Source organism: Pagrus pagrus (assembly GCF_965226575.1).
Source record: "Pagrus pagrus genome assembly, chromosome: 14".
NCBI classification, from domain to species: Eukaryota; Metazoa; Chordata; class Actinopteri; order Spariformes; family Sparidae; genus Pagrus; species Pagrus pagrus.
Window position 1 is genome coordinate 1,455,061 of NC_140198.1, and position 16,405 is coordinate 1,471,465.

The following is a 16,405-nucleotide window of genomic DNA, read 5'->3' on the forward strand; positions in this document are numbered from 1 at the left end:
CATTCCTGCAGAGAAACAGAGAGTAGAGACGACAGACAGACATACCTGAACCAGTCCGGACACAAAACAGGTCCAAGACAATCAGCTCGCTATCACCAGACACATGCACACGTCAGCCACGATGCTGGTGCTGCTCAGTGACATTTACGAAATAATCAGGATTTGTCGTCTATCAACACAAAGTTCTGGACGAACAGATGAACCGAAGAACAAACTGAACAACATCAGAACATGTGTGTTCACAGTCCAAACTAAATCATCATGAAATCATGTCCCCAGGTTGTGTTTCCACAGGGTGGTTGTTGTCGGTGGTGCTTTTCATTTTCAGGGCTCACTAAAATACCTCAGGTCGACTCTGACTCAGTTTAATATGCAGCTGATCTGCAGACGCCACATTCCTGCAGAGATCCACTGAGCTCGTCCTGCTGCTGTGTCGAGTGTGTGGGAAGATAACAGCAACCTCATGACGACAGGTCAGTGGGTTAGAGAGTGTGTGTGTGTGTGTGTGTGTGTGTGTGTGTGTGTGTGTGTGTGTGTGTGTGTGTGTGTGTGTGTGTGTGTGTGTGTGTGTCTCACGCTGACCTAGAACAGTGTGTGAGCACTGTGAGAACTGAACCGCTGGTCAAAGGAAAGACCATCAAAACTCTTCCATCTTATCAAGTCGTCTCCAAACTGAGTCCTGAAAACCTGATTTTCTTAAAGCAGGTCAGAAAGACCTTTGTGTTCGAGCTGCACTGGGACTTTTATTCTTTAGTCTCGTCTCTGTTGAACCTTCTGTTTTAGCTTACTTTACTACTTGCTGCTGCTGGAGTTTGGACTGTTGGTCCGTGACTTTATTTAAAAGTCAAGAATGTTCTGACCGATCAAAACAAATAAATCGATACATTACATCACGATGAATGTAATCATTAACACAGGCTCAGTACAGGGTTGTTTACATGCTGCTTTCAGCCTTCTTCACCGTGAGAAGTGGAGACAAGATTTCCATCTCTCCGCCTGGAGGGGAAACTTTCTCCAACTGTGATCTTACACTTTTCTTTACTCCAAAAGGCCCAAAAGAGCCGAAACCCAAAACTCAATACATCATCATCACCTCTTCACCGTGTCTGACCCTCCGGTGTGTGTGTGTGTGTGTGTGTGTGTGTGTGTGTGTGTGTGTGTGTGTGTGTGTGTGTGTGTGTGTGTGTGTGTGTGTGTGTGTGTGTGTGTGTGTGAATGTAGGTCAGTGTGTGAGCCGGCTCTCACGACTCTGTAACACTAGATGTTGTTATTGGAGAGAGAAGAGTCATTTTACCACACAGGCTCTTTGTGTGAGTCTGTGTGTGAGTCTGTGTGTGTGTGTGTGTGTGTGTGTGTGTACTACAGAACACCTCATCAAGTCATTTTGTGTGTAATTAGTCTGTCAGTGCAGTAACAGTATTTTCTGCTGCCTCATGTATCTCGAGCTGTTTCTTCTTTAACAGTTTCATTGCACTGTCAAGAGTTTTTCTCTTGTTTGAAGTGGGAATGAAGGATCATGTGATAAGATTAAGATTTCTGTAGAAGAAGAACAGGATTAAGAAAAAGGAAAGAAACACCAGCACGACACGACACGACACGACACGACACATCCAACCGCAGCCTGGACTCAAACGTTGAGGTTAAACTTCATATTCTGGACATTAAATCTCTCTCACTCATCACAGCGCGTCATCAGACATCAGAAAACCAAAGCATAAAACCCAGCAGGAACTGTGGTGCAGGTGTCTCCTTCTCCGTTTGCCTGCAGCAAATTCATTACATCTGAGGTCACACTGAAACTGTCATTTTATTCCAGGTAAGATCTGCTCAGCGCTGGATGTCGTCCAGAAGTCACCACAGAAACAAAATCCAGCACCAAACACATCAGTTAAGTGAAAATGTGCACAGCTGAAGGTCAGACATGTGTCACAGCCGTCTCTGATCTCAAGTACAAAACAAGTAAGAGAAGCAGTGACGTTACTTTATTCCCATTTTACTGAAGTACTCTCGATCGTAGGCTATTTGTAGACATGCTGTCATCTCCCTCTGCTCGTTCTCTGTATGATCCACAGTTATGATCATTAAACAGTCCACATATCGATGGGATTTTCTCTTCTGACTCTCGACCAGAAGTCTAAATAATCCTTCATTATGATTCATTTTCATTAACAACAGTTTACAGTGACATTCATGTTTTACACCTGCAGCTTCGTGTTTTTCTCCTGATGTAAAATGTAAAAACAAGAGGTGTATCTCATGCAGCCAGTGTAGTTACATGATCCCAACATGATTTTGAGTCAATTGATCACATGACCTGGAAGCTATTGAGCTAAAATGCTAATATTTGCTAAAAATGCTAATATTTGCTAATAAAAATTAATAAAAATTATGAACAGATGTAAAATGTAAAAACAAGAGGCGTATCTCATGCAGCCAGTGTAGTTACATGATCCGACACTGATTTTGAGTCAATTGATCACATGACCTGGAAGCTATTGAGCTAACATGCTAATATTTACATATAAAAATAAAAAAAAATAACAAAAATTAAAGCTGCAAGCAGCGATGAACGGGCCCTCGCAGTCCACGCGCGTCGGGGTGTGCTGCTGTCTGGGCATGCTGCTTACCCGGCCCCATTGCCCAATTGTTGTGTCATTACTGTATCATTTAGCAATAAAAGCGCCACCTATTGGCCGACTGGCACCAAATTTTGCAGAAACTGTCACCGGGCCATGGAACACAATTAGCAAAAGTTTGGTGGTAATGAGACCGTATTTCACCAAGATATGGAAGACTGTCTGTGTGACCACAATGTGCAGGAAGTTGTTGTTTCATATTTTGGCCGTTCTTTGGACTCACAATTCTTTTAATAGATTTTTGTCAGGAGGGTCCACAGATGCTGTGTGCAAAGTTTGGTGCAAATCGGAGAAACTGGGTGGGAGGAGTTTCCGGAAGTTGCAAATGGAAATGTACCACGAAAGTGGGCGTGGCCTACATCACACAATCCAGCTGAATGCAGGTAACAGGTAGATATAAGGTTTAACAATGTGCTCCATGTTATGTGGGAGTTATTAGGCAAAAACGGTTTTGTGTTGATAACAGCGCCACCTGCTGGTCATTTTTGGTGTGTGAGTTACAGGGGCCAGTCTATAGCACCCCAATCAATTTCATATCCATAAGTGTTATGGTGTGGGCACAGTGCCAAATATAAAATGAAACTGCCACCAGAGCGCCACCTAGTGTCGGATCGGTAAGACCTTCGTCAGCTATCCTCTTTTTCATGTTAATGCGACAAATGGATGTGGAGATATAAATTACTTCAATTTAAAGAGCACTTGTAGTGGTCGTCGGGCCTGAGGGGCTCATGGGGAAGTAGCAACAACGACAAGAGATTAGAACATTTTTCGCCAGGTCTGATCTATATTTCGAGTTTGGTGAGTTTTGGGGTATGTTCAGGCAGTGAAAAATGCGATCATTTGCAACAAAGAAAAAAAAAATAATAATAATAATAATAATAATTTGAAAAACAATAGGGTCCTTGCAGGTTCCCTGCTCGGGCCCTAATAATTATGCAACAGCAATTTTTTAAATTAGTAACATAATCCATCGGAATATAAAAACTGGCATCACGGAGGAGACACAGACGAACAGTGTCTGACTGACTGATGACGCAGAGTCAAAACAGAAAAACAGACTCGGTACCAGGCTCAGACTTTCACAACCAACAGCCACAACTAAATTAGAAATCAACCAACAAACTGAAGAGATGTCCCAACTCTACAGCACCGTGAGCAGATGCACAGGGATCACACCAGCAGGCTGTAACTCAGTCACTCCACCAGCTGACAGCTTCACAGTCAGCAGGAGCAGGTGGAGCAGATGGAGCACAGATGAGTCTGAGCTGCAGGAAACTGAATGAAAACAAGTCAGCAGGCTCAGACGACTGTGAGTGTACTCGTTGTGATCGCAGCGTACTTTGTCGTATGACATAATTCCTTACGTTTATCGTTTATTGTGCTTTAATAACCTGCGTAACCTTTAAGTTTAGGTTGTACACATTTTAAGGGTATGAAGCACCTGAACACTTCCTGTCTTGATTACAGCTGTTTGCAGGATGCATGTTGATGAGGTAATGAATCTACTTGTGACCGTGTCAGATTAATAACTGTTATGACGATGGTGAAACACTTGGAGTGCTGTGCCACCAGTGCACAGAGCAGCTTCTCTCCTCAGGCTGAGCCATAAAAACAGTTTTGACTTTATGACTTCTCGAACCCGGAGACGTTGGAATCCGACCCGGTGAGTCAGCCTTCTCACTCGAGGTTTTATGTACAGTAGGTGATATTATATTGAGACTGTTTCATAACAAACTGCTGCACTATGTTTAAAACTGCAGAATCAACTCTGAAGATTTCCTCATAGTAAACATTAAATACACGTTTGGTGTCCTCATGTCACCACAGTGAGACGCCCTCCTTCACTGGCCTATAATTATGAGAATACTTCACACACACCCTGCAGCGGTGTTGAGCGTGTGAGGCCTCTCACGAAGAAGCTGAACGAGAAACCAAGAACTACTCTGCAAGAAACGCTCTCACGTTCGTGTGTCAGAGATCGTCTGCAGAGTCACGCTGGTCGTGTGAGACGAGCAGGTGGAGAGAAAATCTCAAGAATTTCACGCTCACAGTAGCGAAACATGTCCGTCAACAACCGTCCTGTTGGATCACACTTGAACCTCAACCTGCTCCAGAGATACGACACGCTTATCACTCAGCTCCTCCGACTCTGCTGTCACCACAGCGCTTTGACCTGCGACCTGCTGGAGGCTGATGGTTTACACGCTGTCACACATGGAGAGTTATTCCTGCTGAAAACTGTTGGAAATCTGGGATCTGAATACTTGCTGCACTGCTGGCTCAGACAATTAACCAATTCATTCATTGGTTGTCAACTATTACATCAATCACCAACTATTTGGATAATCGATTAATCTTTAATTTAAAGAAACACAGTCCGTCTCTGCTGTCAGCTCGTTCAGCAACAAGATCATTCGAGACATCCAACCCTGATGTTGGATGATAACTCTGCATCCATCTAGACGAACGTTTTTCCAACTTGGATAAGTCGGAACAACAACTCGGAAAGTTGCCAAGTTGACATCATACGACGCTGAAACATGACGGATGATGGTGAGATCACTATTATAAGTCATGTTGTAACTGTTAAACGCGTCTTGTTGGCGTCCATGTTGCTCCAACATGAACAAAACGAAGTCGGAAGAATTTCTTCCTGACTCTTGGAGCAGGACCATCCGAGGAGCAGACCAGCCAACACAGTCGAACAATGACAGGACATTAATGAGCCACTCATTTGATTAATGATTTAATTATTTATCACGCAAAGCTTCCCAGCATGCTCTGTTCCCAGCTCCTCCAATGTGACGATCTGCTGCCTTTCACTTCATTATCATCGATGAAAAATAAACATCTCTGGGTTTTGAACTGTCAGCCGGTCAAATTCTTCCAAACCAAACTGGAAAAAAATAAATTTCAAAACAGGAAGAGGACTTCCCCAATCCGTCACCACAGAGCTGAGACCAGCCTGCCGTCTCAAACCTCAGTCTGCTGCGACATTAACATTTCCCCACATGGAACAACAGGAAGCCAAAAATATTTAAAGGTCTGTGGCTGACTGCGTCATGAAAACCAGAGAAAGCAGGCTGATGATCAGTTGTGTTGTTGTTTTGCTGCTGGTGCTGTTTTTAATATTTCATAATGGAGGAAATTAAAAGTAACAAACCACAAGCTGAGCCGAGTCGTTTCATCTGTTCTTATGTGAAACATACAGCCGAGTCTGGCCTGTACAGACCTGTACACCTGAGATCACACCTGAGATCACACCTGCAGCCACAGCTACAGCTTTACCTACTGTATAACATACAGTCTGTGCCGTCCAATCACTGAAGAGGCTGACTGGTTAACTGTAGCTGCTGACGTTCCTGTGATCGACCTCGTTAACGACGGGTGGTTTCATACAGATTTAACTGTGTCTTCATCTCTTTTGGCCTCTGGTACGACTCCGATCTATAAAATCACCCTGAGAACGAGTCTCAGGAGAATCAGAACCAGTTTCTGGTTTATTTATTTGACCACGCCTTCCACCCCGACACTGAACCTCTTTGTTGATCCATCACGCTGTGTTGGTTTTGTCATCGCTGTCAGAAGACGGTGAAAAGCTCCAAACATAACAGAATGAGAACAAACTTGGCGCTGACGTCTCGCTGCCGTGATCAAACAAGACCGAACGTGTGAATCTGGATTCTCTGATTCTGCTTTAATGATCCAACAAAACCATCTTTACTCTCATAAATGAGACGTACGCCTAGAAATCAGCCTGCGGCACATCGTGCTTCGTACACAACATTTAAAGTTTAGTGCCAACATTTTGAATATGGAATCATTTATTTCTGCAAAGTATAATTTCATGTTCTGCTCCTTTAAACTTCCAATCCGCTACATTTATTTGATAACTTTCGTTACTTTGCACATTCAGATTATTTAGTATTGACAGATTATTTGTGACCTGTAACCAATCAGATGGGGTTGTGGGCGGGACATTGAGAGTTGACAACAGACGGAGGGCGACTGCATCAGAGCCAAAAGTGGCTGCATTTTTTAATTCATTGATTTTATTGGCAATCAGAACAAAAAACCACAGACACAGATGACTAAAGTTAACATATACTGAAACTAAACTAAAGAGAGCTCTCTGGAATTTAATTAGATTTGACTTTCAGGTTTGTTTCAGTTAGTTTCCAAACTATTCTGACGTTGGGAACAAGAACACACAGTGCATGTTACTCTGCATGTGACCTCAGTCATCTGAAACCCACCTGTGGTCTGAACCGGGTCTGTGACAGAACAAGACATGAACTCTTGCTCTTGATGTATAATCGCTGCTTCACATGATCTCATCGATCAATTAGCTGTTTTATAATCACACTTCACACTCTGACACCCGGCTACCTCCTCCCCCGTCAACTCCCGACCGAGCAAAGACTGTGCTCAGTTAAGTCAAGAACACACACCCCTCAGTCAGTCACGTGTGTGTGTGTGTGTGTGTGTGTGTGTGTGTGTGTGTGTGTGTGTGTGTGTGTGTGTGTGTGTGTGTGTGTGTGTACACATTTTTCAGCAGTTCAGCCCCTCAGCTTCACCTGCGGCTCTGTTTTTATTACAAACTCATGTCGTGAGACGAGAAAATTCAAATCTTCTCAAGACACTTAAATGTCTGAGGACAGAAAACATGTCACACTGAGCTACTCAAACACTGAGCTGTAAAATAGCTCCTGACGCCTTCAACAATTAATAAATGTATAAAAGAGAAATATAAATGGCGGAGAGCCTCTCCTCCTCCACTCCCACAGAGACAGAGGGTGTGGTAGTTTCATCTGACTTCGACTTCGACGAGCCACAAAACCATCAGAGGAAAGTTTTGTTGAGAAAAGCAGATCAACGGATTCTTCTCTGACAGCTCGAATCTTTTTCTGAAGACGTTTTCTGACACAAGACTGAAGACGCACTGAGTGAGCTGCAGAGAAAACAGATTAGTGACTGCAGGCGACGTCGGGGAAATGAAGAAGCTCAGTGTTGGTACAAGACTTAACCTCTCTTAACCTGCGTCTTTTAGGTTGTTTCTGGACAAAGAAATATGATATAACTGCAGCTTCATGACCACAAAGCTCCACTGACATCGATGAAGTGGCTCACACCACAAACAAATGTCAGAGTCTGGTTGCATCAGAGAAGTGCAGTGTAACAGGTTTAAATTTTAATTCATTTCATATACAATAACTGCACTGAATTCAAATAACTCAGCCCGTCTCTTTCTCTGATCCTGACTCTTATTGTTCGCATTGTTAAAACATGTTTTATTGTCTGATTCTCCTGTTTGAGGACAATAAAGAGTAAAACTGGACAAACTGGATCTTGAACTCTAACCAGTCAGAAAACCTCAGAGAATCCAAACAGGGATTATTAAAACAATAACAGACAAACAGCTGAAATCATCTGTGGCAGCTGACAACAAGTCGCTCATAACCAGCTACAATCGCAGGCTCGTGGGTGTTCGGACCAGACAAGTTGTTCCTGAGCTGCGGCGGTGAATAACGACCAGAGCGTTTGTTGCAGGATGTCATGATGTCACAGTGAAGCTGACCTTTGACCTTCTGGATGTAAAATGACATCACTTCATCCTTTTCTTACAGGTCATTCATGCAAAAAATGTTGTCACACTTGTTTCTGATTCAAACATCTCAAATGTGACAAAATGCTGCTTCTCTGTTTTATAACAGCAAAATGATATTAAATTATATTTTGGGACGTGGACTGTCGGCCTGGAACGGTCCAGTCAGACAGAACAAAGTTTTTGATGCGAGAGTCGACATTTTACTTTTTTCTATGATCTCTGCGCACCTCACATTTTAGCAAGAGTGCTCTGAACGCCTCAATCTGAAAAAACTTAGACTCAGCAGTCCCCAACTCATCCTGAAATAAACATAATATTCAGTCTTGAACTGATCATCATCCAGTTAAAGCTCCTGGACCAGCAGCTGGTCTCCTTCATCTCTGTTTGACTGCGGACGATGTGGCAGCAGCCCCGAGCAGACAGGTCCGACTCTTTGAGGAGATCTCTGTCCTGACTGGATCAGGGACACCAGAAAACGTCTTTTACTCTTTTTCTGCATGAGCAGGAGTTACATGGGTTACTGACCCAACTCTCTGTAGCAGTGATTGAGTGAACTGTTGGAATAAAGAGCTATTTAACACTTATTTTCATAAATAATAGTGAATTTATCATCTAATGATGCTCATCACAGTTTCTCAGAGCCCAGAGTGACGTCTTCTAATCGCTTATTTTGTCCAACCAACAGTCTAAAACCCAAAAACTCTTTGTTTACTGTCAAAGAAAAGGCAGCAAATGTGGAGCTAAAACTAAAATCATCACAGAAACAAAACTAATTAATCAATTTGCAGGCACTGACGACTTTCTCCCTTCCTGCCAACACAAATGGCATCAAAGTGGCGTCAATCAGCCGCCATAAATCAGAGAACCTCCCTGTTTTGACAACAGTCGTATACATGACGCTGCAGGTTCAAATCAAAGGAATGCACCCGCCCACAGCCGAGGCCTCTGGGAAGTGTCCGACACACCCCGATCCAACACCCACCCCGAATGGTTTTGTCAGCACTGCGACAGTTGAAGGTCCTGTGATTATGAACAAAGTGCTGTTGTTACAGTGTGTGTGTGGAGGCAGGGCGATGTGTGTGTGTGTGTGTGTGTGCGTGTGTGCAGTTAATCTCTCGAGGTGAAGTAAAGAAAAAAACACACTTGTTGAGCTGCTGCCATTCACACACCGACATGTTCCCATGTCGAGTTTCATGCCGATGGGTGTGTCTGCAGGGAGCCAACAGATGGACGCCACACGCCCTCCTGCATTTTTTCACTTCTTTTTGTTTCTCGTTTTCTTACTGCAACACTTTACCTCAAACCGTTAATCACTGGGAGAGTTGGCTCGAGGGCTCAAACCACAAACCTGCAGGCTCGGTCTGATTGATTTGAACCAGAGGAGTCAGAAGCTGTGACGTCTCACTCGGAGGCTCGTCGGAGTTTAATCAAGTTCACAGAAACGTCTCAGCTCGTCCACAGGAGCATGTTTTTGTTTATTTACAGTACAGCTGCACGATTAATCCAAATATTATCAAAATCACAAAATATAGTCGCGTGCAAAGAGCTGCAATTATCTGATTGAGGTTAAATGTCAACACGTATCAGAACAAATGAGGCAGTGTGCTGCCACAGAGAAGCCTCAGCCTACATAACAACCATATCATCCATCCAAACATGTGGAGGGAAAACAGCCTCACAGCTTCTCTCGGGACATTTTACAGTACAGTCAGCTGTGAACAGCAGAGGAAGTCACCAGACTCGCCATTTCTCAATGGCTCAATTTCTGTGTTGAGCTCGGAGTAGGGATGCAGATTTAAAGCAATTCCTTTAATTGATGGTCGGATACCTGAACAATCAATTATCAGTTAATCACTGCTTTAATGATCTGTGCTCGATGCCAACACAGAGGACGCTGCATCAGGAGTAAAGAGCAGATAAAGGAAATCTCAGTTTGTCTCTATTTTAAAATGACAAATTACTTATTTTTGAATTAAACTTGCTTTTTTATGTACTCGTGTACATCTCTGATTGTCGATTAATACATTTTTAAATCGGTTACATTCTTAACAGCGATTAATCATTCATCATTAACATCCCCGGTTAGGAGAAACTTTATCAACTAGAAGTGTTTCCCACACATAGTTCACCTGGGAGGGCCACTCAGGTATATTAACACCTGTCCGAGTATGTTGGACCCCATTTAAGCATTTAACAGGATACTATATTGTTTTTTAATCCGTAGGAGAGCAACGATTTAACTCTCCACAGCATCAGACATGTTTTCACAGCAGCTGCTTCACATCAGCTCAAAGATGTAGTTTTAATGGATGTGTCCCCTTCACTGCAGTGCAGACGCACTCTTATCATCTCCAGAGACACTTTCACACAATGGGATTAGCTACAACTTGTCTCGACAGGTAACAGACTCATTTTCTTGTAAATGTGTTGTGTTTGCCGAGGTGACTGACCTGCAGCGTCGGTGCCAGTCGAGTTTCTGCTTCATGTGTCAGAATATTTGCTTTTGTCGAGGTTAAAAGTTTGATTTCTCATGCTTATCCTCACGTCTCTGTGCATCTATTGTTTGTGTTTGTTACAAAGAATAATTGATGAGAAAACCCGAACTGAAGGCAAGACTTAACTCGGCTTCACTCCAGTAGGTTTACACTGAATGAAGGACATACTTGTGTGGCTACCAGACTTCTGCTTCACTGACGCTTTCATAGGGAGGTGAGTGTGTACTTTTGTGTGTTCAGTGTGTGTTTAGTGCGTGTTTAGTGCATGTGCATGTGTGTGTGTGTACGTGTGTGTGTTTACCTCCTCCTCAGCACTCGGCGCGGGGCTCTTGACGGGACTGGACGACTGGCTGAAGACTGAAGAGAGAGACTGACCGCTCTGAGACAGAGACTGTCGGATGAGAACGGGAGATAATAAACGTCGGTTCTCGGACACAGAAAACATGGCGTCCTCATCAAAAGCACGAGCAAGCAAATCAATAACAATGTTTGCATTTGACTTGCATATCAAATATTAACATCGGGTCAAGTCCATCAGCCGGAAGCAAACCTGTGAGACCGCCTAAACAAATGAATGGTTTGAACCTGTTGGCACTTTCAATTCAAATTAAAATACTTTATTGGTTTTAAAATGGGTAATGTGAGGCGAGCGAGCTTAAAATTAATCTGGACGCATTAAACACAGGTACAATTATGACAATGTAGGAGAGACAATGTAAGGAAGAAGTGAAATACACAAGGATTTATGAGCGTGGCCGACAGTTTTCAACACCACAGAGGCACAAAGAGTCAAAAACTGTCAGGAGAGAAAGTTAAATCATCTGTAAACTGAGTATTTCTTGTGAAGCGGCACATGAAGCTCTCGGTGCAGATAAACTGTGACTCCTCCGGTTTCAGAGCTGCAGTGTTTCACACAGGACGGATGTTGAAATGTTCTCACTTACTTCCTAGCGAGTGATGATTCAGAAATACCAGTAAAAACATGCGTAGCACTCCTGAATCAGGGCGCTGGAGACGCCCGAAAAGGTGGAGCCCTCTCAAAGGTGCATCATGTAGGATGATGAAGGCCGACGTAGCTCAAGTGACACAGTGACGTCGCAGATGAAGACTCAACTCTGATTTGTGTTCATGATCTGACGCACCTGCTATGTTGTGACAGCTGTAGAGTTCAGTGCTAACATGCTAACATGTTTCAGTTGTGACAGGCAGGCCTCTGAGACTTGACCTCAAGTATTCCTGATTGACTTGATACTCGGGTGACTCAAGTCTCGACTTGGACTCATCATGAATAACTCAGACTTTTCTGGAATAACTTGAGCTTTAAAAAGGTCCAATCTGTAAGAAAGTCTTTTTGAGTCTCGTTTCAAACTCGTCAATTACTGACGCTTTGAGATTGGAGGTCGGGTCGGCCGCCATCCAAAACTTTAACTTGGACTTGTCTCGAATGACTTGAGATCTGACTTGAAACTGCCACTGACAGACTCGTGAACTGCAGACCTGACCTGGACTGGTCATGACGTACTTCAGACTTCACTCGATCTTCTCTGAAGGCACTTGAGGCCTGACTTGGACTCGTCTTCAAGACTGAATCTGAGACTTTCTGTCTGGAGTTGACTTTGACTCCTCTTGAACTCCTCAGGACTTCCTCTGATGGACACTCGCCTCTGACTTGTTTTGAATCACTCAGGACCAGACCGAAGACTTCCTCTGACTTGAACTCGTCTGAGGTGAGCTGAGACTTAAAATAGTCTGCGGTTGTTCCTGATTCTTCCTTGAAGCTCCAGACAGAAACACAACAAGACCTCAGAGGATGTGACTGTCGACGTCTCTGACACTCAGATCCGTTTATGTCGTCTTTCACTCATCACATCATCACAACAAACACACTCAGTACGATGCGGGTTTCATTTGTTGTAAGATGACGGTGTTTGTCAGCCAGGTCATTTCTGACTCTTGTATCAAACTAAAATTTTGATTGATGAGCTCAAGTTGCAGTACAACTTCCTGACGGTGTGAAGACAATGTTGGTACTTGTCCTCCTGTCCTGATGTCACTCTGAGGGAATTAGCAAAATCGAAAACTGAAGCAGTGCCAACAACAGTCGAAATACTTTCTGATGAGGTAAGAGGTGTGTGAGCGCCAAGTGAAATGCACCAAAAACCAGTCGAGCTCTGTGGCTCAAAAGTCTCCTCAAAGAAATCTGCTCAATTTATCTTCAATTACTTTTCTACAAACTCATGTAAAATGAAAAATCACTCAAAAGTCTCTGCAGGTTGAGGTTACGTCCTCAGATCGTGCGTTCTGTCCGGCTAACGAAGAAAAACACAGAAAACTGGAGAAAAAAGTTCATTTTCTGTCAATAAATAATGTTTTGTCATCATCTTAAAACCTGCTGAAGTTTAACACGTGTCACAACACTTGTTGCATGTAGCAACTTTAAAGTGTCTCCACAGGAACAGATTTTACTGGTGATGATCTAGCTGAGCTCAGGTGATCCGACCAGGTAGAAGAATGTGTTTGTCTTTAAAAGTGAGGGTGTGCCGCGTCAGCACAGTCAGACCGGGTGTGGCGACGCCTCGCTATCAAACACGCCGTGAGAATTTAGCTCAGAGTGCAGGGACTCAAACAGGACAGTGATCCTGAAGGAGACAGCGATCCGGACAACAAGCACAGAAAGTAAAGACAGAAGAGAAGAATATTTTAACAGACACACAGAGAGGAGCAGATATCATTCAGATGTGTTCAGCCTACAGTGGAGACTTTGTGTAAAACATCTCGAGGGCGAAGGCCAAAGAATTCAGGAAGTGATTATCTGCAGGAGCAGACCGGTGCCTCCTACAGGGTCAGCGATGAGGAGGAAGTCAGATAAACCAGAGCTGTTAGCGAAGGTGCTAACAGGTGACAGACTGAGTCCTGCAGCACAGTTTGATCTGTGCAACTACACAATTAAAATTAATACTAATCCTGGCAGGGACACAGCGTCTGTGGTTATTTAATCAGCCCGCAAGAGTTTCATGTTCTTCAAAAGTGGCACAGCTCCTCCTGCCAGAAACGATTAACAATAATCGAGTCTTCAGGTTTTGGACCGTTGGGTTGGACAGAAGAAGCGATTTGAAGTGAGACATTTAGGGACATTTTGAGCCGTTTGTGACGACTGAACCAGTTATTTTTCACAGAACGTCTCCATTCATGATCGTGGCGACTAAAGCGGGCATTTTAATCCAAACCATGATGTTTTCTAACTGAACCAAGTGGCTTCGTGTCCTAAAGCTAACCAGAGCAGCAGCACAGCGCTGTGAGGAGAAAATAGGAAACTCAACCTAAATAAACGTAAAGCAGCAACATGAGGAAACATGAACTTATCTGTGGTTACCAAACTTTGTATTGAAGATTTTAAAGGGTTTATTTTCACTACCAAACCTGTTTTTCTGCTTTACTTGTCAACTGCATGAGTGTTTAAACAAAGCAGACATGTATGAAACTAACAGAGACACAGTGTCTTAAATGATGAGTTTAATCAGGAGATATCTGATTAAAGATGAAGGAAACAAGGCAGTGGGTGTCAACACATGATACCTGACAGCTGCAGACTGACAGAGTTCAGGTTTTATACCATTTATAAACCTTTTTTGGTGTTTTCAGCTGTTAAACTTGACAGGAAACAGAAGAGAGAGAGAGAGAGAGAGAGAGAGGAGATGGCCTCGGGCTGCTGCACCTGATGATTATCTTTGATTTCAGGTTAATCTCTCTTTTATTTTCCTTCTACAAAATGTCACATAACAGCATCTCTTCTAACATCCGACGCCCCGAGGTAACGTCTTCTAGTAACTTGTTTTTTCAGACCAACAGACCAAAAACATGCTCGACAAACCAAACAGCAAACCATCTGATTAAAACGAAGCTCACATGTCTGTGTAACACTTCCTGTCCATCACGTTCACATATTCATCTGTGATCACAGGCTGTGAAAACTCGGAGCGCAGTGTGACAGTTGATAAGTCATCGCTATGTTGGAAACATGCTTACACTGCTGATGTGATCAACACTTTCCTGCTCCGACTCTCAAACTGATTCTGACCGACCGACTCATGAAACATCGACGATGAGACAGACGCCGACGTTTAACAAGAGTCATGTTAAATCTGCACTGAAGCTCAGAATCACCTGTTTAATAATGTTGTTTACATCTCTAATGAAGAGAGCAGCTGACGTGTCGGGGGCTGGAATCTGGTCTCAGACTTTCACAGCCGCTCACCAAACTCTGTTCAGTAAACAAGCCATTTAATGAGTCCATGATGATGAAAGTCACGTGAAGTCTCGTAGTCCACAAAACATTTCTGGAGCTTCACAGTAAAACAGAGTTGCAGCGTTCTGCTAAACAACTGAAGCAGCTGGGGACTTGATTTAAAACGGAGAAAGCAAGAAAACAAACATCAAATGGCTCCAAACTTTAATATGAAGCCCCAGAAACTACGAGACTTCACCTGACTTTCATCAGCATGGAGAGAGGAGATGATGACTCCATATATCTGCTTAGAAATCCTTTAAAAAGACGCTCCTTACATGTGCAGAACCTGCCTGAGAAACATCATGTTTTTAAGGTTTCTCAGTATCAAAGTAATCCAGTGTGAGTTGTCTGTACATGAACAGGTTCACTGCTAACAGGAAGTGCTAACAGCTAATTCAGCAAAGTTTTAATTAAGTTTTAATGGAGTTTTGGTTGTTTCTCCATTTTAAATCAAGTCTCCAGCTGCTTCAGGTGTTCAGCAGAACGCTGCAACTCTGTTTTACTGTGAAGCTCCAGAAATGTTCTGTGGACTACGAGACTTCACCTGACTTTCATCAGCATGGAGGAGGAGATGATGACTGAGCCTGACTTTATATCATCAAGAGGAGATGATGACTGAGCCTGACTTTATATCATCAGGAGGAGAAGATGGCTGAGCCTGACTTTATATCATCAGGAGGAGACGATGACTGAGCCTGACTTTATATCATCAGGAGGAGACGATGGCTGAGCCTGACTTTATATCATCAGGAGGAGACGATGGCTGAGCCTGACTTTATATCATCAGGAGGAGAAGATGGCTGAGCCTGACTTTATATCATCAGGAGGAGACGATGACTGAGCCTGACTTTATATCATCAGGAGGAGACGATGGCTGAGCCTGACTTTATATCATCAGGAGGAGACGATGACTGAGCCTGACTTTATATCATCAGGAGGAGACGATGGCTGAGCCTGACTTTATATCATCAGGAGGAGAAGATGGCTGAGCCTGACTTTATATCATCAGGAGGAGACGATGGCTGAGCCTGACTTTATATCATCAGGAGGAGACGATGACTGAGCCTGACTTTATATCATCAGGAGGAGATGATGACTGGATTAACATTGTTGGGTGAACTGTTCCTTTAACTTTACATTGGAGTCCAGATCAAGATGCAGGATTAAATCTGGTTATCATTTTAAAACCAGGCTCGTAGGATTAGAATAATAAGAAGGAAATCTGAACAATACACTTGTTGAAGCGTGGCTGACTGTTGGTGAGCTGATAAATGAATTATTGTAGGAAATTAAACTCTGGCCGTGACCAAATAAAATGAGCTGCAGGTATTTAACAATCTGCTCGGGGTCCCACAAACATCGGTGCCAGACCCCCTTT

The 16,405-nt window shown here is 43.4% G+C and overlaps 1 protein-coding gene across 2 annotated transcripts in view; it reads right to left on the bottom strand.

Annotated features, from left to right (window-relative positions):
• Positions 1-16,405, bottom strand: part of pof1b (POF1B actin binding protein) — a 32,287-nt gene that overhangs the window by 15,072 nt on the left and 810 nt on the right. For both annotated transcript variants that reach the window (XM_084374224.1, XM_084374223.1), the window contains exon 2: positions 11,041-11,130. In XM_084374224.1, coding sequence (XP_084230350.1) covers positions 11,041-11,130 — 90 coding nt within the window. The remainder of the gene's footprint in view (positions 1-11,040; positions 11,131-16,405) is intronic.